Raw genomic sequence first — 26,551 nt, 5'->3', positions numbered from 1 at the left:
TTATGTGGCTGTATAAGCAACTGTGTTTTAAAATTAAAATTGATGATAAATTACAATTTCCCTTTGCAGTTTCACTGGCCCATTTTACCTGAAACTGCTCGTGCAAAAAACCTTGGCACAGCTGATGTTTCAAGAACTGTAGGGCCTAAATAATAATATTTTATTACATCATTTCAACAAAAAATTATCAAAAACAGTCATAAGTAATCATAAAACACATGGAAAAGGTATATGGTATTGTATTGTTGTCCCAAAGATTTACCAAAAAGTGGCCCATTTTACCTTATATCACCCTACATATATCCTCATAAGTATCTATGAATTCGTATCAATTAGATACTCTTTGGCCTTGTTTTTATACTTATTCAGAAAGAGTTGATATCATTATTTTCGCTAGCAAGATCTCATTTGATGATTAATTTCCATTAAGCCTACTGGAAGCAGGCACATTTAAAGAAATGTGATCTGATTGATTGGGGTAATAAGGCACTAAAGATGAGACTATACATTTTACCAAAACACACATTTAGTTTATCGGCAATTTTTTTTGCCAAGATGCCTGTCTTGCTCTGGCAGCGGTGGCGGTGTTTGACTTAGCCATGATAATATGGTTATTGTCTTCGTAGAGACTCATTATAATAGTTTGCTCAGATGGCGAGAATTTCACCGCTCTAACTTTAGTCTTTTCCGCCATCATACCGTTAGAAAATCACGGTTTTGGAGGTTTTGCCTTTTGAAGTAGGACGTGCTCGTGCACTTGCCCTGATAAGTTTAGCCTGATTGAAATTAACCACATGATTTGGATGCGGATCAGCCGTCGACGAACCGATATTTGCGGTTCTCAGTTAGCTCGCTAATGTTAACGGGCTAAAGGGGCAAATGATTAACTTAGCTTCAATCCTTACGACGAACTAGGTCTACATGTTGAAATGTTATGTTATACCAGGAGAGATTTAAAATACATTTGATAAAGATAGAATAAATCTACAAAGGGAGGAATATGTAGTATAGTTAAGGAAACGCGAACTACGGAAGCCGGAAGAGAAGACCGCGAAAGGGGAGAGATAAGTCACATGTGGGTGAGACGGACAAGAGTTGACAATAAAAGAAGTTAATGGCAACCGGTTTCTTTATTGGACAACACAACACTGACCAAAGCTAATACTCTGCCCTTTCTACTCTTACATTCACAACAGTTGGTATGTAGCAGAGAGGATAGAGAGGCTGCCTTGTAACCTTATGCTCATGAGTTCAAGTCCCCATTCAGCCTATTGTAGTTGGCCCAACATGATGTAGTTTTGCTCTCTTGTTGTCCAACTCTTGACCTTTTACAATGAACATTTTTATAATATTTTGCCATTTTGCAGAGGAACCCGCATCGCTGCTTGCAGCTATATTGTTACATTGATAACTATGTTTAATTAAAAGGTGATGACATAATCAAACTGCTGGAGAGGGCAGTGCGAGGCAAACCAATGGACATCAGGACTACTGGACCAAGTGGACCTACTTTTTGATGTCATGATGTCAGAGGTAAATGTTGTATTTCTTTTTATGCTAATGAACAACACCAAATACAATAACTAAATGTATTTTATCAGTTTTATTTTAAATTTGAATTTTTCTTGTTTTAGGTCATTATAAGAATACTGTTCAGGCATCAAGGGATGTGCTGCTACATGGCTGAAATTTTTATCCACAGCAGGAAAGCCATTTAGGCTACTTTTATTTATGTTAGTAGTTTGATTAATATTGTTGGTGGGGTTTTGTATTTAAATAAAACATTTAAGACCAACAGTTGTTTTCTTTATTTTATTGTAAAAATTGTTATTATGCTTTAATTGTTTCGGTGGTCCTATTCTCATGCATATAGCCTAATATCAAGTGCAGTTTTATTTACTTAAGTAAAGGGAGGCCCTCAACATCCCTGCTGTCGGCCATCCGTCCATGCGAAAACAAGGGCCTATAAAGTTGTTTCTGCTATCATAATTGAACAGCTATGTCAATTTATGATGTTTTAATAACTGTACACCTTCTGGTTCAATGCTAACTTTACCGTGTAAGATAACATGTCGCCGGATCCATAGTCAAAAACAACTTTTGCTGGTGCTACAGACAAAATGCATATTTTTTTTACTTGACTTGTCGCATAGCATGGTATTGCCTTTGTCTCTGCTCTAGTGGGTCAAACTGACGGCTTCAAAGACCTAAAGGGCCATGTACTTCAAAGGGTCATAACACAATGTTAAAATCTTACATGAGTCTTTATTAACAATTCTCGAAATAATTAAAATATATGTAGCCTATCTCTAGGCAAACCATAACATATTGTTTTTCAAGTCTATATTGTCATGAGATTCTATTGTTGATTGGCTTAATTTTTTATGCAAAAAAATTAATAAAGGCGTAAATATATAGCCTACACTTACATGCAATTTATACAAAATAACGTGACAAAAGTTATTGAGTCATCCACAGTTGCTGTAGCTACATTAATGGTAACCTTTGACGGCTTTGGTTTGGCTCAACACATTGTTTTGTGTTTTGCATTTGTCTCCGCTCAAAGGGAGTGTTTGTTGTTTTGCATTTGTCTCCGCTCAACGTTCATGTGCAAAGTTTGTGCTCAACATTGGAGCAACTGACTGGTGGCTCCAAATCCACCTGTAGGGCTCTCTAGAAACGTGTTTTATTGCATCAGTTTTATAGTTATTTTTGCTACATTATAACACAGTTACAGTAGTCAGTTTCCAAGAGTCCTAAACATATTTTAGTTATGTACAGTGATTGGGTATAAGCCAATCAGAAATTAGAATAAACTGTTATTGTATTTTATTTGAATGATACTAGTTTTCCGCTTGGGGGGAGGTATCCCAGAATTCCTGGAGACGAGATAGGGGGAGCTATGTTTTGCTGCTCGGCTAAGAACAGACACATTTTGGAGACCTAAACTGTTAGTTGCCCAAGTTTTACGGCAGTTACAATTTGTATGTGCACGATATTTGTCTATTCTACATTGCTCTAAGAAAATAGTGTTTTTCTTCAACGGTGAAGCTGTGTTTTCCGACCACGAGGACAACGCACATCGGAAAGCAAAGCTAGCCTACATCGCATGTGGCTCTCCTGGACTGGACATCAGTTTTTTTCCCTTGGTGTGCATTGGGGAGAGTTTTGCCATCTTCGGGTGAAGGTTGCGTGAGTACTAAGACAAAGTAAATCCATGAAAGTTAGCGATATGGGACTGTCACATTCAACAATGTGCACCAACGTGTCGACTGGGCCCCAACAAATTTAGTATCCAAGCTTGGTTAGAATAACAAAGGTGTCATTTCTGTTTCATTTCAACTGTCATATATGGGTTATTTGTTGGAAAACTGTTAGTGTGAAAGGGTATACACTCAGTCTGATTTGATATGTACACTTGATGTTTGATAAGTGGACGGTATATGAATGTTGTTTCGAAATTCATATTCAACCAAAATCCCTTAAATGATAACCAATAAGAGAGCAATAAATGTTTTATGATTTAAGTCTTGTTGGATGGTTGTAAAGTGTTTTAGTTCTTATAAACTGTATTTGTCACTAGTTAGGTCTGGGGAGTTACATTTTTACTATCAGGATCCTGTTTATATTATATGAGTGTGACTCTAGTGTGTCAGAGAAAAACCACTAGAAAGGGGTTACATTTTGGAGGCACCGCTGAGATTTTTCTTCTATTTTTTTTGCCAGACTGTTTAATAGTGTATTTTGGAAATTGATTGTGTAAACATGGAACTTTCAAAGGCAGTTGAGTGGAGCCGTGAAGAGGGTGTTAGTCTCGCTCATGCTATCATTATAGGTAATGTTCCCATAGATGTAGTGGATGACACCATTATGAAAGTGTTGAGCACTGTGAAAGCTTTTGGTCGTACAAAAATACATGGCCGCCGTGGAGACGCCACTGGTCGGAAGCTGTTCATACTTGTCCATATTAGCACTGAGTTAGAGCCAAGTGCTGCACCCCCGGAGATAGGTATTGAAGGTGAGGTTGGGCCTTGGACTGTACACTTCATTAAAAGTATTGCCATTATAGAACCTGATGCAGAATTCCACTCAAAACTGGTGGCATTGTTGCAAAAAGAGGGAAAGTCTTTAAAAGATGTTAGGGCCATTCTCTCTGAGGATCTGGCTCCTAAACCAGATGTGAATATGGATTTGGTGAATGCTATAGGTAGGTTGGTGGACAAGTGTTGTCAAGGACCCGCTGATGGACCCAGTTACAGAAAATTTAGATTGTTTTCTGCACTGAAACCTGTCCCACCTGGTGAAGAAGAATATGAGCCATGGATGGAGATGGCTACTCAAATGATCAGTGAGTGGCAGTGTAGTGATGCTGTGAAAAAGCAGCGTATTGTAGAGAGTTTGAAGGGACCTGTGGCTGACATTGTTAGATTTTTAAGGTGAGCAATACTTCTGCTACTGCTAAAGATTATCTTGTTGCATTGGAAACAGCCTATGAGATCGGGCCGACTACAGAGAGTCGGCCCGATCTCATGGCAAAACTCCGACACACCTACCAAGAGGACAGAGAGAAGCTTTCTGTATTCTTATGTTGTCTGGACAAGCTACTCCACAGAGCCCTGCTAAAAGGAGGTATAACTGCGGAAGACATGAATAGAGCACTAATGGAGCAGCTGATAAAAAGGGCATTGACAAATTATATGGTTGCTTTGCGTGTTCGATTGACTCACACTCTGCAAAACACTCCTTCTTTTCCTCAATTGTTGAAAGAAGTGAGAGAAGAAGAGAATTGGGTCAGTGCTAGGGAAGATGTGAGAAAGACCCTAAAGTTGCTACTGCTACAGTCTCCGAAGTATCCGATAGTACTGAATTTGACGGTCTAAGGAAAGAAGTCAGAGAACTGTCTGCTCACGTGTCAAGACTCTTAAGTGTAGCTACAGTGACTTCAAGTGTGGAAGTGCCAAAGATAAAGTCTGAGTCTGATGTCCAAGCATCTGAAGCCACTGCTCGCAGTGCTCCACCTAGAGTTAACACATTCAGATCCCCTCCACATGGAATCTTTTGTTACAAGTGTGGTGAAGATTAGCATACCAGGCGTGAATGTCAGGGCTCTGAAGACTTGAGAAAGGTAAACCAGAAGTTGTTGAGAATGCATAGGAAGCAGGGAAACTCTGCCGAAGTCCAGTGAAGGAACGGCTCGGGGCTCCAAAGAAATCACGTTCCGCAAATTGTTCTCCTGTTTTGAATGCTGATTTGCCTGTAGGTTTAGTCGGACCCACCTCTGTTGTGCCCGTTCAGATAGAGGGTGTATATACCAGGGCTTTGTTGGATAGTGGTTCCCAAGTCACTATTTTGTACAGGAGTTTCTATAACACGTATTTGAAACACCTCAGCATACAACCTGTTGAGAACCTTGAAATATGGGGCTTGAGTTCACATAAATACCCTTATGCTGTGTTGCTCATTCCAGTGTTTCCTGTTTTACGACATACCGTGCTGCACCTGGGGCCCGTTCGTCGTAAGGGTTGAAGCTAATCCATTGTCCTTTTAGCCTGTTAACATTAGCGAGCTAACTGAGAACCGCAAATATCGGTTCGTCGACGGCTGATCCGCATCCAAATCATGTGGTTAATTTCAATCAGGCTAAACTTATCAGGGCAAGTGCACGAGCACGTCCTACTTCAAAAGGCAGGAAAGGTCGATCACCAAAACCGTGATTTTCTAACGGTATGATGGCGGAAAAGACGAAAGAGAGAGCGGTGATATTCTCGCCATCTGAGCAAACTATTATAATGAGTCTCTACGAAGACAATAAGCATATTACCATGGCTAAGTCAAACACCGCCACCGCTGCCAGAGCAAGACAGGCATCTTGGCAAAAAAATTGCAGATAAACTAAATGCGTATTTTGGTAAAATTCCTTTCTTCTCTCCCTCCATGTATTCATCTAAGGCCCCCTTCATCCTCTCCTCTTTCCACAGATTGTAATTGTTTGGCCTTCCTTTCCATCCCTGTTTTATCTTTGTATCCTTTCCTCTCTGGTCCTTGCTCCTACTCTCTTTTCTCTCTCTTTCCTTATCCCTTTCTCCTCTCCTCTTGCTTCCTTCTCATTCGCCATACTCACTGTACATAAAATATCTAATCTACTACCATTATTACTGTTGGGGGGGTCATGGTGTGACACACACACACACCCTCTCACACACACACACACACACACACACACTCCAACACTCTGTGAGTGACACAGATGATGGCCCATTTTATCTGAAACCATGTTGCCCATTTTACCTCAGTGGGTTAATGTAAATTGGACCACCAAGAAAAACATATGAACATGTTCATATACCAAACTAACAACATTATTTGTGATTGATGCCATCAAGACAGATATGCATAGTTTTTGTATGTGCATGTTTAAAAAAAGATTTATCATCCTTATAATAGTTTAATTAGATTTGGTATGCCAGGCTACTTACCATGCAGCTTTCTGGTGCAGTCTTGTTTGAATTATTGGCCCGCCCACCATAGTAACCATAAAACAATCAAATCCCCTGTTACTTGTCAGGGCAGGGACCCCCAAACCTTAAATAGCCCATTTTACCTGATATCACCCTATATATGTGTATATGCATGTAGGCCTATGTGTAAATCCCTCTTTGATTTCATTGACTGGGGCATGGCCAGGAATATGATGAATTGATTCATCAGCTGGTTAAGCGCCAAGTACACTTTTCTTACAGCAACGCATGCTGTGGCTTTGCCAATGTTTTCTGCATCGCCTATACTGTATAAAAATGTAGCCTACCTGACGCGAAAAACCTCAAGGCTATGCAGAGTCTGAAGCACAGTAAAAGTTTCAAGTAGCTTTATTGTCCATTTCTTCACGTCAAGACATAAAAAGGAATCTATATGACGTTTTCCACTCTCCCACAGTGAAACATAAAAAGCACAGGCACAACAGATAAGACATTTCTTAGAACATAGCGTTACATATTCACATACAGCAGCATAAGCTCGTAAAGCATAGCTTGCTGCGGCGTGTGATATTTGCAATGTACGGCCCGAGAAGGTCTTGCAAATAAATGAGTCCTTGTCGGCTGAATCGATATCGCTCAAACAAGAACTCATCCGTGTGAAATAAAGGATCATGAGGATCGTGAAGAACTCATTGGTATGGAAAGTTAATCGAACTATATCTCCTTGGTCAGCTGGGTCTCTCAAAAAGGGAGCTGCCAATTATTTTCCGGGGGTGTGGCAAGCTTATCCAGCTACACTTACGTTAGCCTGCTCTCGAGCAGGTTAGTGCTAATTGATATGTTACTATGGTGATTTATCTAAACTTGCTTCGACGAACCAAAAATAGGGGCGTGTTTTATCTTAGCCTGAAAATTTGCTCGCTAAACTGCTTAGCGAGCTACGACGAATACCCCCCTGAGCTGCTCCAAACATTTCCCAAACTTTTTCTTGTTAACCGCTATATATTATATATTACTTCATTTATTTATTTATTTAGTCTATACCGATTTAATCCATACATCTACAGTCTAGTTATAGGTTTATTCGGCACGGCTTTCTTCCTGGGAGCTCGACGCTACTGTTCCTGGTGAACTAGCCAACTCAACGCTTTTGAAGGATTATCCTGGTTGGCATAAACTAATCACGTAAGTTAACTATAATGTCTGACGACCACTCACTTTGTCCTACATGTGCCATTTTGTTCGATAAGTTGACTCTGTTAGAGAGTTGCGTTCAGTCGCTTGAGGAAGAACGTATGCTAGTAACTTTAGATGCGACTGGCGCAACATCACAGACAGGGAGTCCTAGCGTGAGGGAGAATTCAAGTTTAGCCCCACCGGTTTCACCTTTGCAGCATGGTGGGAGTGGGACTCCTCAGACGTTAGTGATCGGTGACTCCATCACTCGTAACATTAGATTAGAGCAACCAGCGACAGTTTACTGTGTACCAGGGGCCAGAGTTACCGACATAGAAGCTAATCTTAGGGTGCTGGCTAGCACTAGGGCTAAGGCAAATGCCCAAGCTAAGGCACATGGCGCACACACTGATGATAGGTATGAGAATATTGTCATTCATGTCGGCACCAATGATGTAAGGCTGAGGCAGTCAGAGGTCACGAAGGTTAATATAGCTCGCGCATGTGACCTTGCTCAAAAGATGAGTCGGCATCGAGTAATAGTCTCTGGCCCACTACCTGTTAGGGGGACTGACGAGATCTACAGCAGGCTTGTCTCTCTCAACCGCTGGTTGGCTCGCTTTTGCTCAGAACAGGGTTTAGGATTTGTAGATAATTGGTCTAGTTTCTGGGCCAAACCTGGCTTGTTGAAAAGTGACGGGCTCCATCCTAGCTGGAGAGGTGCTTTTCTTTTGTCTAGGGATATTGAAGCTATTTTAGAGCAGGCCTGACACTCACTAGAACAAGCCGGGCCACAGTCTCTTAGAGAGTCTGATAGGTATGTTGATAGGCATGTTGTGAGCTGTTGGGGGCCCGATAGCTCAGCTTGTAGTGTAGCCAGCGTGGATGCTGATGTTGTTTCTCCCATTGAGACGGTGTCTGTCCCGACGGTGTTTTTTCAAATTCCGGCCCTCAATTATTAGGAATTATACCAATTTAATATGTATTCAGCCTTGCTCCCCCGTTGCTCTTCCTACTAAGTTTTCTGATAGCAGTGCCACCTTTTCAGAAGGATTACCTATGTCTAAAGCTGCCAAAAACCCCTACTGGAATGTTGGGCTCCTAAACATCAGATCTCTATCCCCAAAGGCCGTTTTGATTAATGATATGATGTCTGAATGTAGCCTGGACCTGATTGGACTCACCGAAACCTGGTTAAAACCTGAAGAATATTCCTCCCTGAATGAAGCATCGCCTCCGGATTTTGCGTACTCACACATCCCTCGTGCCTCAAAGAAAGGTGGCGGTGTTGCTATGATATATAAAGCTAGCTTCAACCTTAGCCTAAAATCTGTAAATACCTTTAAATCATTTGAGATAATATAACGACTAATAACGACTTTAAAAAGGACTAATTCTTCTACTATTGCCCCCCCTCCCTCATTTTGTTTAGTTACTCTATACCGGCCCCCCGGCCCGTATTCCCTCTTCCTAGAGGAATTTGCAGATTTTAGTGCTGGTCTTGTGACATATACTGATAATATCTTAATTATGGGCAATTTTATCATCCATGTGGATGACCCAAAAGATCCTCTAAGTAAGGCCTTTACTGCTCTAATGGATTCCACAGGTCTCACTCAGGTGGTTTCTAAACCTACCCATCTTCACTCGCATACATTGGATTTAGTTCTCACACGGGGAATCAAGATTAGTGACATCATTGTCCACCCCCACAATCCTATATTATCAGACCACTGCCTGGTTACCTTTAAAATTGATCTCTGCCAGATCCCTGGAGGCACCCAGAATATCTCTACTAGCCGCTGCATAACCCCAAACACAGCTATGGAACTGGCCAGTATTCTACCTGCTGCACTAGAAGCACTGGACGTCCCAAATAAATCATTAAATGCTAAAACAAGGGATCTGAATTTGGTTCTTCAGTTATCCCTAGATTCTGTTGCCCCACTCAAACCAAGGAAAAGAAAATACAAGCAAATGGCTCCATGGTATTCAGAGGAAAGCCGCACTCTCAAGAGGTCCACTAGAAAATTAGAGCATAAGTGGCGTACCACTAAATTGGAGGTTTTCCACCTGGCCTGGAAGGACAGCCAAATGAAGTACAAGCAAGTCCTCATCAGGTCCAGATCAGAATATTTTTCTAAATTGATTAGTAAGAACAAACACAACACAAAGTTCTTATTTGATACTGTTGCAAAACTCACAAAGAAAAGTACACTCTGTGTTAGTTCAGATCTCTCTCCCAATGATTTCTTCGACCAAAAAATCTATGCAATAAGGGACAAACTACAGACTAGTCCTGGAGGAGTGGCCATCAACACTGAATTTGACTCTATACCCAGCATGCTGCATGTTGAGGCTCTTACTCACTTTAACCCTATTTCTAGGGAAGCGTTCATCGAGCTGGTAGATTCCTCAAAACCCATCAGCTGCCTTCTTGATCCCCTCCCTGCCAAACTTTGTAGGGAACTTCTCCGTATTATTGGACCACCCATGCTTAGTATTATTAATGAATCTATTGTAACTGGACAAGTCCCTAACGATTTCAAACAAGCTATTATTAAGCCCCTTCTTAAAAAAACAACCTGGATCCAGGTTGTCTTAGCAACTACAGGCCAATTTCAAATTTGCCATTTCTCTCCAAAATCGTAGAAAAAGCTGTGGCACAACAGCTCACTGAGCACCTCTCCTCAAATCAGCTTTATGAACCTCTCCAGTCTGGATTTTGTCTTCACCACAGCACTGAAACCGTATTAGCTAAAGTAGTTGATGATCTATTATTAGCCCCTGACGCGGGCTTTATCTCTGTTCTGGTTCTTCTAGACCTAAGTGCAGCATTTGACACTGAGGATCATGAGATTCTCCTGGAGCGTATGGAGAACTATGTTGGGATTTCTGGTACTTCACTTCAGTGGTTTAGATCGTATCTATCTGATAGATCACAATATGTCCACTATGATGGTTGCTCATCCAGGAGCACTACTGTAAAATACGGAGTACCACAGGGTTCAGTTCTAGGCCCTCTGTTATTTTCACTCTATATGTTGCCTTTAGGAAACATAGTTAGAAGCTCTGGGGTAAATTGTTCACTGTTATGCAGATGATACTCAGCTATACATGTCCATAAAGCCTGGAGAATTTCCACATGCTATGGAAAAAAGTGTTTCCGGGTTGAGAACTTGGATGACAGCAAATTTCCTTTTTCTTAATTCGGATAAAACCGAGGTTCAAATTTTCGGCCCTAAAAAAACAGAAATAATTTATCCAATCTGACCTTAAACTTAGATGGCGTCAAAGTATCTCAAAGCCAGCTGGTAAAAAATGTAGGAGTCACATTGGACCCAGACCTTTCGTTTGAGAACCATATTAAATGTAATCTTGCTCTCAACGAAGGCAGTCGCATTTTCTTTCCCTCTCCTCCCCCTGACCTTCCCTGCTTGCTTCCTTGCTTGGCTTCACGGAGAAATGCTCTGAAGTTTCAGTAATTTGGATAGTTTTCGATGATATTATTCAAAATCAAGTGAATTGATTACAACCACAAAAAGGAACAACCTGAGGGACTGAAGCCCAAGGAGAACAGAAGTATTTTGGGCTGCTCTCCCAGACTGACCACAGGCAAGCAAGGTAAAGCGTGTTCCCTGTAGAACTATGGCTTTCAACGACTGCAAACAATTTACTCAGAGGATAGTCGAACTGGAGTTAAGAGTCAGAGCCCTAAATATCAGAGAGAACAAGGACTTAATAGATTCCATGCTACCTAGCCCGGAGGCTAAGCTACCGGCTAATGAGCCACCCTTGGAACCAGCTTTCTCTCCACCGGCCGATGGACCAGATGAGTTATGGCCTGCTCTCGGCGCTAAACCAAAGAGGCCTAGCACTGCCTCTACCTTCATCGGAGATGGGACTGGCACCAAGGATAAAAAGCCAAAAAAGTGAGGCAGAAACTCTTCCCTTATCACCTCTCCTCCTGTCCCACTCAGAAACAGATTTGAACCACTGGGAATTTTCTCTCCCTTGTGTGTGGAATCCAAGGCGAAGAGGCACAGGAGTGCTAGCCACGCAGCTAACCAACATGAAGAGCCCGGATTGCAGACACACCATGATGGTAGCTACTACACACATGCAAATCCAACATATCATCGTCTGCTACGACCGGGAGTCCCCCATTTTACTCCAAGCCCCTCTCGGGGCGCTGTTCGACCCCCTATCAAGTCTAATCAGACAACAATATCACAGGATTATAAAGATCCAAGGTATGCTAAGACTATCCACAGCCCATCAGCTCTTAGAGGAGCTAACGCTGCTAGCACTATAGAATCTATTGCTAGTACTGACACAGTGGCTAACCTTGGTCTGGCACAAGGACCTATCATTGCTAACTAGGGATGTAACGATATCAAAATCTCACGGTACGATACAATTTCGATATTGACCTCACGGTGCAATATTTATTGCGATATTGTGGAAAAGCTCACGGTATTGTTAAATAGCTCACGATAGTGTTTGTGATGATAATAGCAAAAAAAATACTGACATTTAAAAAAAGTGTGAAGCGCGTGTCCTTGCTATTCTCCGACATGCACTCTAACAATCACTGCTGAAAGACGGCCTATTTTTGTCCTATTTTCCGTAAAGCAATACAGTTAGGCTACTTAAAGTATGTTCTATTAATGGCAGAAATATGCCAATTAATAATTGACATAACAACTTATTGTAAATGGTCAGTAGCCTAGCCTATCGATCAAGGTACTCGAAAGCATGTACACTGTCGGCTTCATTTGATCTTGATAGGCTAAGCATTCTTTAGCAAATAATAACAGTATACCCACTGTTAACTAAAACTACTTCAGCATAATAATGCACCTAAAATACAAACGTGAGCAAGGGCAGCAATCGCTATCGAATCAACAGGCATGCAATTCTGCTAGCAGGGGAAGAATACAAACAACGAAAATCACCAGTTTAAATTAGCAATAACTGTAGACTAATACAATAACAGGCTTTAATGAACTGAAAACACAAGTTATACGACTTACAGTTCTCAAAGACGCACACACGCAATCTCAACTGCGCTGTGAAGCGCGTGTCCTTGCTATTCTCCGACATGCACTCTAACAATCACTGCTGATAGACGGCCTAAAATCTTGTACAGCCCTATTTCTGATACCGTGGCGGCAGAAATGTAGCCGTGGCGGGCCGCCACGACAAAATCAACATAGGGGAAACACTGATGGTTGTTGTGACGACGCAGCGCAAAGGATCATGGTCTATGTAGTTAACAATGATTTGTTCCGCGGGACTGTGTTTATTCCTCTTGCTTTTTGACGGACACCTGTCCTTTTAATATTGTAACCCAACCACGACGATATCGAGACACGTTTACCACCGCGATAGCGCGATATCGTCAATATCGTTACATCCCTATTGCTAACCCAAATAAGATAAGAACTGGCTCCACAGCTACAAATAAGGCAAACGTTAGAAATGCAAACACAACACCACATATGGCCACTATCTTGATTGGAGATGCCATGACAGCACATGTTAAACTGGCAAAGACAGAAAATATTTGTCTTAGCAACAAATCTGTCGAGGAATTGTCGTCAGAGGTACTAACAATCCTCAACAATAAACCAAACAACCCTAAGATTATCATCCACACTGGCTCATTTGATATCCTACACAAGAAAACTGGCACTGAGATACTTAAACATTTCACCCAGCTACTGAACACACAACAGATATCAAGATGTATTCATCAGTGGACCAATTGCATGCTTTCGAAGAGGAAAAGAAGCCTTCAGTCGACTACTATCTTTCAACACATGGTTGGCATCTGTCTGTCTGGCACACAAACTGAGATTTATCGATAATTTCAATGTGTTCTGGAACTGTGCAGACCGTTTTCAAGCTGACGGACTCCACCCAAACCGTAGAGGATCTCAACTACTAAGAGCAAACATCAGTCACGTGCTCCTGACCACAAATCAAGTTGCTCCCCCTATCCCTGTTGTGTCTAAGCTGACTGACACATTCCAAACAACCTCCCATGGAACAGAACAAAACATTAAAACAGCCTCCTGCAAGGACATGGGCCTTGCACAGATCTGCACCCCCCAGAGGAATTCCCTTGTGATGGAACAGCTCAGTGACATAGACTTTCCCAATGAAAAGCTACGCTAGGACAGCCACCATGCTATTTCATTAGACATACCGGTCATCATCACAAACAGAAAATGGCATGGTAAAATGCATGGTTACAAACCTGAAACTAGTGTTAGAAGTCACAGAACTATCCATATTCTTCCAACAGATTTATCAACACCTGTTTTATCTGTTAATACCCCACAAATGACACGGCAACAGCAAGTTTCTAGGAAATCAAAAAAAAGGTGGAGGAGTCGCAGCTATTTTTTCCTCTAAACTGTTGTTCAAAATCACTGAGCAAGGTGAATTCACATCATATGAATATCTTGCTATAGAGCTCAAAACCAAATCAATACTTTTTGTTATTATATATCGGCCACCCAAGCACTCGCCAATATTCATACAAGAATTCTCTGAACTATTATCACTGTGTCACTAGATATGACAAATTAGTTTTAAACGGAGACTTATCTCAGTAAATAAAAAAGCAGACCCAAGAACTATTGAGCTCTTAAATCTCCTTGACAGTTTCAATCAAATTCAACACATAACAGACCCAACACACCGGCACGGAAACACATTAGATCTAGTGATATCAACTGGACTAAATATCAATAATATTTCAATAACTGATCTACCCCTCTCAGACCACCATTATATACTTTTTAATATGGAAATTATCCTAACAAAAAACACAAAACAATTCTTAGTCCAAAGAAGAAATTTAGACGATACAGCTATGATGAAATGTTCTGAACAATTTGCTCTATATGAGACAACTAGACATAATTGCTCTCTGAATGAAATGGTAGAGAACCTCAATGATGCACTATTATCTGTGTTAGACTCTGTTGCACCACTGACAACCAAAAAGAAGTGCACAAGCAGAACCTCCCCATGGCTAAGAAATAAAAAAGTTAGTGAAACGAAAAGTAAATGCTGTGCAGCAGAGAGAAAATGGAGGAAAACAAAGATCACTATCCACTACAATATCTACAAAGATACACTAACCAACTATAACAAAACCATCCGTCTAGCAAGGAGAGAATATTTCTCCAACATTATTACAGAAAATGCCAGAAATTCCAGAGTTCTTTTCTCCACCTTTGACCAGCTGCTAAACACTGTCCCTGTCCCACCCCCATCCTCAGCAGTTAAATGTGAAGAGCTTGCTTTGTTCTTGGGGTCGAAACTGACATCAGTAGATTCTGCAACATAACCATGAGCACATTTACCTGTATCACACTTAATGAACTTTCCAAAATTGTCAGCGAATCTAACTCCAAAACCTCAGATATTGATCCTATACCCACAACATTCTTTAAGCGAGTGTTTGATAGTGTCTCAGGTCCGGTGCTAGAGATTATAAACACATCCCTTAGAACTGGCGTCTTCCCAGATGCCTTCAAAACAGCTGTTGTAAAGCCCCTATTAAAGAAACCCAAATTGGATAACAGTCTACGTGCAAATTACAGACCAATATCAAACCTTCCATTTATTAGTTAAGTACTGGAAAAGATAGTTTTAGTCCAATTAAATTATTTTATTGAAGAAAATAACATCCTTGAAGTCTCGCAGTCAGGTTTCAGGAAATATCACAGTACTGAAACTGCTCTCACCAAAATAATTAGCGACCTCAGACTAAACTCTGATGCAAATAAAGTTTCTATCCTTATCCTGCTAGATCTCAGTGCAGCATTTGATACCATTGATCACAACATCTTAATCAATAGACTAGAAAAGCTTATTGGGTTCACGGATAGTGTATTGAACTGGATAAAATACTATATCACAGGAAGGAAGTTTTACATTAGTTTAGGAGACCATAGGTCCAAGAAACTTGAGAACTGCTATGGGGTGCCCAAGGAAGCTGCTTGGGTCCATTACTTTTTTCTCTTTATATGTTACCACTCGGCGACAATCAGAGAACATAACATAGATTTCCATAGCTATGCGGATGACACACAACTATATATCACTGAACCCAACGATACAACGGCCATCAATTCCATTACTAACTGCCTGTTGGCAATAAACAAATGGATGAATGAAAACTTTATTAAATTAAATGAAGACAAAACCGAAGTCCTATTATGTGGCCCCAAATCCAAAAGAGAGAAGCTTACTAAGAATCTAGGAGGCTTAACCCCCTGTCTTAAACCAGAGGTGACGAGTCTCGGTGTAATCCTGGACTCAGATTTGAATTTCAACTCTCACATAAATAAAGTGACCAAAACAGCGTTTTTTCACCTGAGGAATATAGCAAAGGTACGACCATTCATAAACCAAAATGATGCAGAGAAGTTAATTTATGCTTTTATACCCAGCCGGCTGGACTACTGTAACGCACTTTTCGCTGGTCTTCCCAAGAAAACCACTGAAAGACTACAGCTCATTCAAAATTCTGCAGCTAGATTATTAACCAAAAATAAAAGGAGAGAACACATTAGTCCTGTCCTAGCTACTTTACACTGGCTCCCTGTCACTTTCAGAATTGACTTTAAAGTTGTTTTCCTCACATACAAAGTTCTACACGGACAAGGACCTAGCTACATTGCTAACTCCCTTATAAACTACACACCAGCTCGAACACTGCGATCATCAAATGCAGGCTTATTAGAGGTCACCAGAAGCAGTCATAAGAAGAATGGTCATTCGGCCTTTGCTAATTACGCCCCAAAACTATGGAACAAATTACCCATAAATATTAGGGAAGCAAACACGCCAGACATTTTTTAAAGACAGCTTAAAACCCACCTTTTTACCGAAGCATTTAAGTAATTTTATCTCAGAAGGGTTTTACTACTTTCATCAGTTATATTATTGTTGCAATTTTAATTATGACTTATCACTTGTATTATTGTTTTTATTGATTTTATGTAAAGCACTTTGAGCTACAATTCTTGTATGAAATGTGCTATATAAATAAAGTCTTACTTACTTTTCCGTCTGCCTTCAAACAGGCCAGAGTTACCCTTCTACTCAAAAAAGCCTCCCTTAACCCTGCCATCCTCCAGAACTACAGACCAGCATCATTGTTACCCTTCTTCTCTAAAACAATTGAACGTGCTGTATCTAACCAACTGTCAAACTTTCTCTCTCAGAACAACCTGCTTGACCCCAACCAATCGGGCTTCAAGACTGGCCACTCCACAGAGACTGCCCTCCTTTCATTCACCACGGCCCTCCAGTCTGCCAGAGCGGCTTCCAGGTCATCCGACATAATTCTGCTGGACCTTTCTGCAATTTTTGATACGGTTAACCACCTGATCCTGCTCTCCAGACTTTGAGATGGGCATCACTGGCACTGCACTCCAGTGGATCTCATCCTACCTGTCGGGAAGATCCTACCAGGTCTCCTGGGAAGAAAAACTGTCAGGCCCTAGCCAGCTCTTGGACCCCTCCTCTCCTCTCTGTACACCACCTCACTTGGACCAATCATCAACTCCCATGGCTTCTCCTACCACTGCTACGCTCACGACACGCTGCTGTATCTGTCGTTCCCCCCGACCGATCCGGGGATCTCAGCTAGGATTGAGGCCTGCCTCTCCGCCTGAATGACCGAGCACCACCTCCAGCTGAACCTCGCCATAACATAACTTCTCATCATCCCGGCCAAACCCTCCATCTCCCACGACCTCTCAATCACTCTGGGATCTGCGACAGTGACCCCCTCATCCTCTGCCAGGAACGTTGGGGTCACCATGGATGACGAGCTCTCCTTCATGGTCCACATTGCTGCGGTGTCCCGGTCGTGTAGATTCACCCTCTACAACATCCGGAAGATCAGGAGATACCTGTCTGAGCACTCCACCCAGCTGCTCGTCCAAGCACTTGTCCTCTCCAAGTTGGACTACTGCAACTCGCTGCTCGCCGGTCTCCCAGCATGCGCAACCCGCCCTCTTCAGAGGATTCAGAACGCAGCGGCCCGCCCGGTCTACATTCTACCCAGACGCTTCCATGTTACCCCGCTCCTCATCTCCCTCCACTGGCTACCCATCAATGCCCGTATCAGATTCAAGACCCTGGTACTGACCTTCCGAGCAGTGAACGGGACTGCACCCGACTACATCAAGTCTCTCCTGCAGCCTTACACCCCCACCCGTCACCTACGGTCTTCTTCAGACAACAACCTGGTGGTCCCACCCCTCAAGACACAAGGTCCCAACACAAGCTCTTCTACTGCCTGGCCCCAATGGTGGAACCAGCTCCCCACCTCTATCAGGGACACTGACTGTCTCCCCACCTTCAAGAAAAGGCTCAAGACACACTTGTTCCGGAAGTACAACGGCACTTAAGAATGCTTGACTGGACCTGATGTTAGTTTCCTCCAGGATCACAATGACTCTTATTGAGAGACTTGTTGCTCTTGTAGGTTAGTTATAACGAAGTTAACTCTTTAACTCTTGTACTTGCTGTGAAATATTTTACTGTTGATTGTTCTTCGACAGGTACAGTCTTGCACTTTTTGGGGTTCATGTTATTTTAATTTTTAACTTGTATGACTGCATGCTCTTATGGGTCTTCCCTTGGCACTTGTTTGGTTTTTCACAATTTGTGCTTGATGTTTTGGCTGCTTGCAATGTTTGGGATTACCTTTTTGTTATATCAGTGACCTATGCTCTTTTGTAAAGCTCTCTCTTGGAAGTCGCTTTGGATAAAAGCGTCTGATAAATGCATAAATGTAAATATCAGTTGTAAAAATGTCATTAAAAAACGGACCCCTCTGCAACAGACGTAAGCAAGCACACCCTACAATTTCCCCAGAAATTGTACCCTCTCGAGTTATTATATTCTTAGTCATAATGAGCAATTTTAATTGACTGTTCTGCCAAGCAAAGTGTGCTACAGTTTGGGTCACCTTCTGATCTGAAAGTTTGTGCTGGGTCTGTGCAATAATGCTTATTTCAGTGAATCCCCATTTTATCTTTCCTTTTATCTTTAAGATCAGCATTTAGCCTATCGGGTTTATAAATGTGTGTGGCGAAGTTATTTGGACGTAATTTATTAATTGTGTTCAAGATGTGACGACAAAAACATTATTAGCCCACATGAAGTGCAATTAACCATGGCCTTCTTCAGTGTTTTGAATTTTATCCTGCAATTTTCAATTGCTGCCATGTTCTTTTTTTGGGCTATTATTCTCAATTTCCTGTTGAAAATATTGGCCATGGGCTACTGTCAGAACGGTTTCAGACAGCTCATCATATTACACTAATTATCAGTAGGCCAAAATGCATATGGTTGTTAAATAGATTTGGTAGGCCTACAATTTTTTTGTCGTAATGGTTTGACAAGTTGTCTCCCTTGCCGTGTTAATTGCGGCAACATTGCCCTTTTTGGGGACAACTCTAAAAAAACATGACCTTTGCATAGTCCCCTTTTGTTGATATAATCGTCAGAAACTCGCTGCCCTAAAATCCCATTCACACAGATACACACAGAATCCTGGCATTATTAGAGATGTTACACAACACAATGTGCAATATACACCTAATGAAACACTATATACAGTATACAATAGAAAACACTTGAACAGTTCCGTAAACAATTCCTTCTGAGGACTTAGCAAGTGACATTCAACCTTACTTTCCAACCCCACCCCCAAACAGGTGTAATGAAGCAATATGTTTCATTGTGCTCACAGGGCTGCCAACTTTTGCAAAAACCTTGGAATGAGATTTGGTATTTGGTCCCCCCCTCTGCAGTTAACGTTTCTGGGGGGTATCAAGATTACAGAAAGGGATCGTATAATTTTTTATATTGATGGATTTTTTGACGATCCGAGTGTTAATCAGGCACGGAGCCAGACTTTGTAAACATTATGGGCTTAGCCCAAACCTAGGACATATGGGTTTGATGTGATGCGAGATAGGGACATCCACACGTAATGCGAGCGAAACATTTTGGCCATTATTTGAACGCAAAATAGTTTAATTGAGGCAAATAAACAGACTTTTATCAAAAAACCTTGTCTAGTGATGCCATCACTCCAGCCCTGCTCCCATCCATCCTCGCTGACGCGTATCGTTACGGTAGGGCCCCCCGGCCCAGCTCTCCGTAGCCTATCTCAGAAAACCTTTTGGAAAAGACAGGCTATGGACCCAACCAACTCTATTTGGGAGGGGAGAACTCCCTCACATCATGGTACAACCCATGCAGAGGCTGAGGTGTCAGAATGTGCAACGTGTGTAGCCTACTTTAAGAGAAGATAATACTAACGTGACAAATGTCAACAACAAAAAATCCTCAACCGGCCCAAAAGTAAAGCGGCCCACCGGGAACTCTCCCGAATACCCACCCCGGCCCTGTTTACAACGTTAACAGGGCTACTTGGTTGGCTTTGCATTTTCAGCGCGAGATATACAATATGAGATAAGGTGTGGCGTGAGAGCGTGTGAAATGGTTGAAATGTGTGTGTCTCATGGGTGTGAGAGTTGGCAGCCCTGGCTCATGGCATGCCATCCTTGTAGTCTGGGCTGTTTACCAGAGTGTGTGTGTGCATGTGCGTGCATGTGTATGTGGATTGCCGAGGTGGGGAATGTTAATCTGTCTTTAGTTTGTTTTGCTTCAGGCTGTGTAAATGTCAAGGGGTGTGTACATTAGGTGTGCGATACGCTCAATGGAATCGTGTCTTCTCCAGGACTATGAGTTCTCAGAGGGTGTCTGAGGCTAATGGTATCCCAGGGATAATTATAAAAATCAAGTCTTAAAATACCTGCAATAATAGACCAATAAAACTTACTTTAATTTGTAAGAAATTACATTACAGTAAATACACTCCCAGCATTGATATTTTGAATGCCTTTGTATAACACCTTAGATTCTAAATTGCATGCATGTGTCAGAATGGTTTATAACTGCTCTGCCTGGAACTATAGTAATACATATTACTATCTATAGGCTATATAATATAGTAAATACTAGAGAGGGTACCATTTCTGGGGAAATTGTAGGGTGTGCTTGCTTGCGTCGGTTGCAGAGGGGTCTATTTTTTAATGACATTTTTACAACTGATATTTCAGTATATTTTATATAAAAATGCATACTTATTATTTATAAAGATTACATAGATTTAAAAGCATATTTTTTTGCTGCTCATTTTCAACTCAAAATACTAAGAGTGAAGTGTAGAATGAAATAGTTGTATTTTCGTTTCCCCTGCAAGAGGGAATGGTGATCAGCAGCCTCATGGTTGAATCAAAACAAATACATTTGGCAGACCGGTGTAAAAATGTACCTAATCTCTATGACTGACGTTCTTTCAATTTTTTCCCTTCTCGTGATATTTTCAGGCATTTAGCCTACTCATATTGCATTCATTCACTAATAAAGAACCCCCTGTGACGATTATTCCAACAATGACGTTACCAGCAGTACAGTGGCTAGCTATCTCAGATGGAATCACGATTCAAGCTACTGTAGACCTAGCTCTACCATCTGCTAACTGAAAATATGCCCCCAAAAACGTAAATAAGCTTGACATAAATTTAGTAGAAAATCGCTCATTCATAAAAAGCTCACTGGTAGCGATCAAAAAAAATTGGTCGGGAAGTTGGGTCTGGGCTTGATCGGTTAGGGAAAAACTCTGTCCGAACAAGAGCTGTTCGGACCAATCAAATTGTCAGGGCGGGCTTTATACAATGATGGACAGATGATCAACCATAGATATATATATAAAGACTAGATGTCTCACGGCCGAGTCTAGAACATCCGTACATGGCGGCCATCTTGCTACAGTCAACTCGCTCACCCATAACATTGTGTTGGTGCTACATGTACTTTTTAACCCTTGTGTTCTCCTCGGGTCATTCTGACCCATCAGTCATTGTGACCCACCTTCGGTTGCGACAACTTTACCGCATACAAAAACAAAGAAAAGCATTTTATTTTAACCGTTGGGCTGTCTCAGACCCCCCACATTGCGAAGGTTAAAATAAAATTATTTTTATTTGCTTTTGTATTGGGTAAAATTGGGTAAACACAACGATGGTTCGTTATGAACCTTTTGGTCATGTGACCCGAAGGCAGCACAAGAGTTAAATAACTATAACTTGCTCAATTTTCAACCGATTTTTAAACGGTTTGGTTTGTTATCAACGTCAGAGATGTAGTTATGCCATTGCATACTTCTATTTTCTATTCTATAAAAAAGAACTTAATTATACACATATATATATATGTGATCAACAGTAACGCAATCAACCATGTCACAAAAGAGCGCTTGGGTTGAATTTGTTTTCAACAAACAACATACTACGTTGCTCTGATTGGTTGAAGGTCTATCCAATTGAGCGAAGAGGCATTTTTTCCGGGTTTGGTTGAAACAAGCCATACTTACAGCCCAACGGAGCAGTATCAGACTCATATTCTGACTAGAATTATGAGTATGACAACGTCAGGCTGGATCACTGTCAGTAACAACGCAAAATGCAATATAACCCTGTGTGGAGAAGCTTACCCGGTAAATTGTACTGCTACTGTACAGCCAGTTCTAGACTACTGCTGTGTTCGTCTTGGTACGGTAGCGATTGCATTGGTTGAATTTGATTAACGTTCCGTTGTACGGTTTAGGCTGAAATGAATTATTTTCATGGCAAATTGACAGGGTTTAGGCTGTGGCAATGAAATTCAGGTTAGTAGTCTGATAGTTTCACCTATTGAAAGACTTTAGATTTAAGTAAGGGGAGTGCCGAACATGTTCTGTCGCCGTTTGACTTCCAAAACAGCTGTGGAGATGTTTTTGTTGTTTTAATATTGTGTCTCGCGTAGGCTACAGCGTTGCAGTGAGCTACACTGGTTTGAAATCACAGGTAATGATAATTTAATCAACAAATCGTTTACTTGTAATCTAATGTCATAATAAATCCTACAACAAAAATGTATTTGTGAGGAATGTTTATTTTAACATTGAAAACAGATGCATCATAGGCCGCTGTAGTAAATGTGTTGCCCGGGCAAGAGAGGCTAATGTCATGATGCTAATGCTTCAGTGAAATAGTAGACCACTATGTTTCATATCAAAAAGTAAAATGAGTAAAAAGTTGTCACCCTGCTGTCACAGAGAGTGAATAGCGTCCTGGTGAAGTGAACATCGAGACCACGGCATTGACTGCGAGTGATCAAGGCTGGTGTTTAATATTGAGTTTAGCTAAACCCTAGTCTCATCGGAAGCTTAAGGGACAGCAGTTAGACAGCAGTTATATTACTAGTTTACACTGGTCAAAGAGTAGCTAGCCAGTGAGTCAGTTATAGCGGTTAATGTTGTTTAATTGTAACTTGTTTAACTACATGCTCTTATGGTTCTTCCCTTTGGCACTTATTTTGGTTGTTCACAATATGTACAAATAAACAACATGAATCGCTATAAGTGCAAGTGTACCTGTAGAAAAGCAAGCAACAGTAAAAAATATTTCCCAGGCGCCACAAAAAGGTAATTTAAACTTAAACCATGCAATGGAACGTAAATAAAAATGCAAGCAACTCAATCGCTACCAAGACGGAACTTTTCACACCAACGTTTTCTATGTAGTCCAAATATTGACGGATGCTTAGGGGTGGGAAAATAATAAAAATAATAATATATATGTGAGAAAACAAAGGTTGTGCCCTTACCGAAGGCAAAGCACTCCCAATAATATCGCTGCACACAGGTAAACTGTGGTGAGGTGATATGCATGATGTGTCTCTGCTGTGTAATGTTGGCTCTTCCTGGGGCTTTCTTTTTGTGTTCTCAATGAAGTCAGTATAGTTAAGTCACTCTGGGTGTTTTAACTGGCGTCACTGTGAGTTGCTTCAGATTAATGTGAGGTGTCTGTGTTTCCACAGGTAAACACAAAAGTACTGTATGCATGCAATTGCATTTTTGTGAAAGTGAATGTGTTTCCACACAGTATGTATGTGTGAGAGAGAAAGAGGGTGAAAAAAAGAAAGTGAAATAGAGAGAGGGAGAAATCAAGAGAGAAAAAGAGGGGGCAGGGAGAGATGAGGAGCAGGCAGTGCAGTGTTGATGTGATGGACTTTGACATGGGGGGCAGAGCTTCATCTCTGTGTCTGAGCATGCCCGGGCACGGTACAGTAAGGCACTGTTTTACCTTAGCCCATCGCTAGTGTGCAAATTACAACTATGTCCAAACAGGTCTGGCCATCCAACAACTCTGAGTCAGGAAATAAGGCAACTTTTAAAGGGAAGTTAAAGCAGAGTAAGATATTTTCCCAGAAAAAGTGCTATTTAGAAGCTCACTAAGATCTAACTAGCTACTTCTCCTGGTGGGATTCAGGGATTTAAGTTGGAATGAGGCCTTCAATGAACAGACACATTATTCATCCTTAGCACTAATTATAAATACAACATGTCAAGTTGGACTGTGACAAGTGTTTAAGTGAGTTCCAAAGCTTGCCCCTGCTCTCAGTTTTAAAATCTATGGCAAGCTTCCCCCTTGATAGCAGATGGGTTGAGAGAGTTTGCGCTCCCTCTGCTCTGCAGCTGAAAAGAGAAACTTTCTCAGATTACACAGCCACCCCATTTGTTCTGGACAGAGTGGGAGGAGAGGAAGATAAAAGAAGACTCTTTAAAAGTAAATGATCAATGTGCATTTGTGTCTGGGAGTTTTTTATCTTACTGCCCAACATCTCAAAGAACTCTATAGTCATCTTGTTTTTTAGCTCTATAACGTCCAAGGTTAAGCAAAATATCTGACAATTCCCCTGAGGACTTTTTGGAGATTCAGTCACTTGCCAACATCTAAGGAGGAAATTCTCTCTCGTTCTTACTATTGTCTTTAGCTTTCTTTTTCTCTTTCCGTTTCACTATTTCCTCTCCCCAGCCTCACCTGCATTGTTCCCGGGCACAGAGAGACTTCCATGGACCCCCTGACTCTGCTTTTGTCCAACACTTGGAGCACTCTGAAAACTCCCCACGCTGCGCTGGCGTAAGAAAGGAGAGACGTTGATGGGACGCAGCCTGACAGCAGCAGCCTCCTCTGGAGACAGACAGACCCCTGAATTCTAACCACCCTGTCTTCCCCACCCTGCAAGGCCATGAGTGGACCGCACCTCACCCTCTTTGCCCTGGCTCTGCTGGGAGGACTCCTGGCAGGGTACCTGGGGGTCTGCCATGCCCATGTGACTGAGGATGAGGATTACTACACGCAGGAGCTCCTGAGTAGAGAGCACTATCACCAGGTCCCAGGGGCCGAGGAGCAAGCCCAAACCCTACGGGACCATAGTCCTGGTCAAACCACAGCCAAGAAAGGGGCCAAGGGCAAGGCACCGAGCAGCCGGCAGACGGACAAGGCCAGCCCGGAGGCTAAGACTGGTACAGTCAACCCCTCCCTCTTTTATAGTTCCCAACAAGAGTGGCTGGTTATTTTCTCAAAAAATCAATCTTAAACTATATTGTGAATGGTGAAATGCTTGTTTTTCTGTTTATAGTTTTACTACTGTAAAACTGACAATTTAAAACACAGTTGCTAAACATTCACATTGCTTAAAAAAAAAAAAAAAATAGCCCCAGTGGACGTCTAATAGTTTTTTATGATTCTAAATGTTTTTGGAATGTGGTGCTGTAGGTCAGTTACAGTGTGTCCCTTACAGTGAATTGCTTCAGTGACAATACTAGAGTGTTCTTGATTAATGTTACCAAAAAAATGTACACACACATCAACATTTGTCTTGCAATACAGAATTGGAACATTAGTTTCATGACTTAACAAATCAAGGTTTTAATGGCCATGTAAGTAAACTGCCCAAAATGTGATCATCTTTTTCAAAGATGATACCAAATTCAGAAATCAAAAGCCCAATTTTTTATCTGAGGCTCATTATGGTATTGTGGTAAAATGCACAAGTTACTCATCTGTCACAAGTCACTTGCTAACCATTTGATGGCTCTCTAATGGAAACCATGAGGCACAATACCCTGGTGTCTGGGAAACACAGTTGAATTCAATTCAGATGTTGCTGTGATGGATGAGCAAATAAAGGGAACAACACCCATCTCCCCATGCAGTCCTCCTTTACTCTGTTCATGCACATTAGTGGCAGGTCTCTTTGTGGCTCGAAGGCCAGGTGGCCACCACCCCCACAGAGAACAGCATTAAACACCACCAGCCCTGGGGAGGTCAGGATTACAGTAGGAGCCCAGATGTGCAGTGTGCACATGTGAGGTCGCCACGTCTTCAGGGCGGAGCCAGTAGATTACACCAAACCTGCAGTCTTTCATACAATTGAGTTTCTTATATACTATTATTATAATTAAACCAATACACTGTTCTTATTGGTCCAGAGAAGTTCAAAGAAGTCTGCAAAACCCTTGCAGACATCTGAAAGTTTTCAGAGGTCTGCTTCGATTTATTAAAACGTTTTAACAAATCTCTGCCTACAAAGGCGTTTGCAGACCTGTTAAAGTTCATATTTGCAGTTTATTGTATGGGTGAAAGCCTTATCCACGGTTCGTGTAGCATGGGCCATAGCACTTAAAATGAGTTTGTCCTCCTTTGTTGGTCTGAATGAATGCAGAGCAGAGGAGCCAGTAACAGGCACGTAGTTGTTGTGTGGGTTGTTCCAGTGGTGGACTGGTGGCAGCTAATTGGGAACAGCTGTGTCGACACTGACCTCATGGCTCAGGCATGCTCACGTGCGGCAGCAGCCGTCAGGACTACCTGGAACAGGTGGGGCAGGACAAAGAATATGAATGCTGGATAATACAAGGGTCATTCTTGAGTGTAGTTGTGGCTGTACGGTTTATGGCT

The 26,551-nt window shown here is 41.7% G+C and overlaps 2 protein-coding genes across 2 annotated transcripts in view; both read left to right on the top strand.

Moving 5' to 3' along the window:
* The first annotated feature begins 7,712 nt into the window (after positions 1 to 7,712).
* LOC146260421 (uncharacterized) lies at positions 7,713 to 8,437 on the top strand. Its single transcript, XM_084670655.1, has one exon. It carries the CDS (start codon positions 7,772 to 7,774, stop codon positions 8,420 to 8,422), a length of 651 nt encoding a protein of 216 aa, XP_084526781.1. The 5' UTR covers positions 7,713 to 7,771; the 3' UTR covers positions 8,423 to 8,437.
* A 15,908-nt stretch (positions 8,438 to 24,345) lies between these two features.
* LOC146260420 (inactive carboxypeptidase-like protein X2) overlaps positions 24,346 to 26,551 on the top strand; it is a 147,593-nt gene continuing 145,387 nt past the window's right edge. The window contains 1 exon segment of the mRNA XM_084669881.1: positions 24,346 to 25,116. Coding sequence (XP_084526007.1) covers positions 24,840 to 25,116 — 277 coding nt within the window. The 5' untranslated portion in view covers positions 24,346 to 24,839.

This window comes from Hypomesus nipponensis, chromosome 13 (assembly GCF_054491055.1).
Source record: "Hypomesus nipponensis isolate SF chromosome 13, ASM5449105v1, whole genome shotgun sequence".
Lineage (NCBI taxonomy): Eukaryota > Metazoa > Chordata > Actinopteri > Osmeriformes > Osmeridae > Hypomesus > Hypomesus nipponensis.
This window is presented reverse-complemented; position numbering and strand designations above follow the sequence as displayed.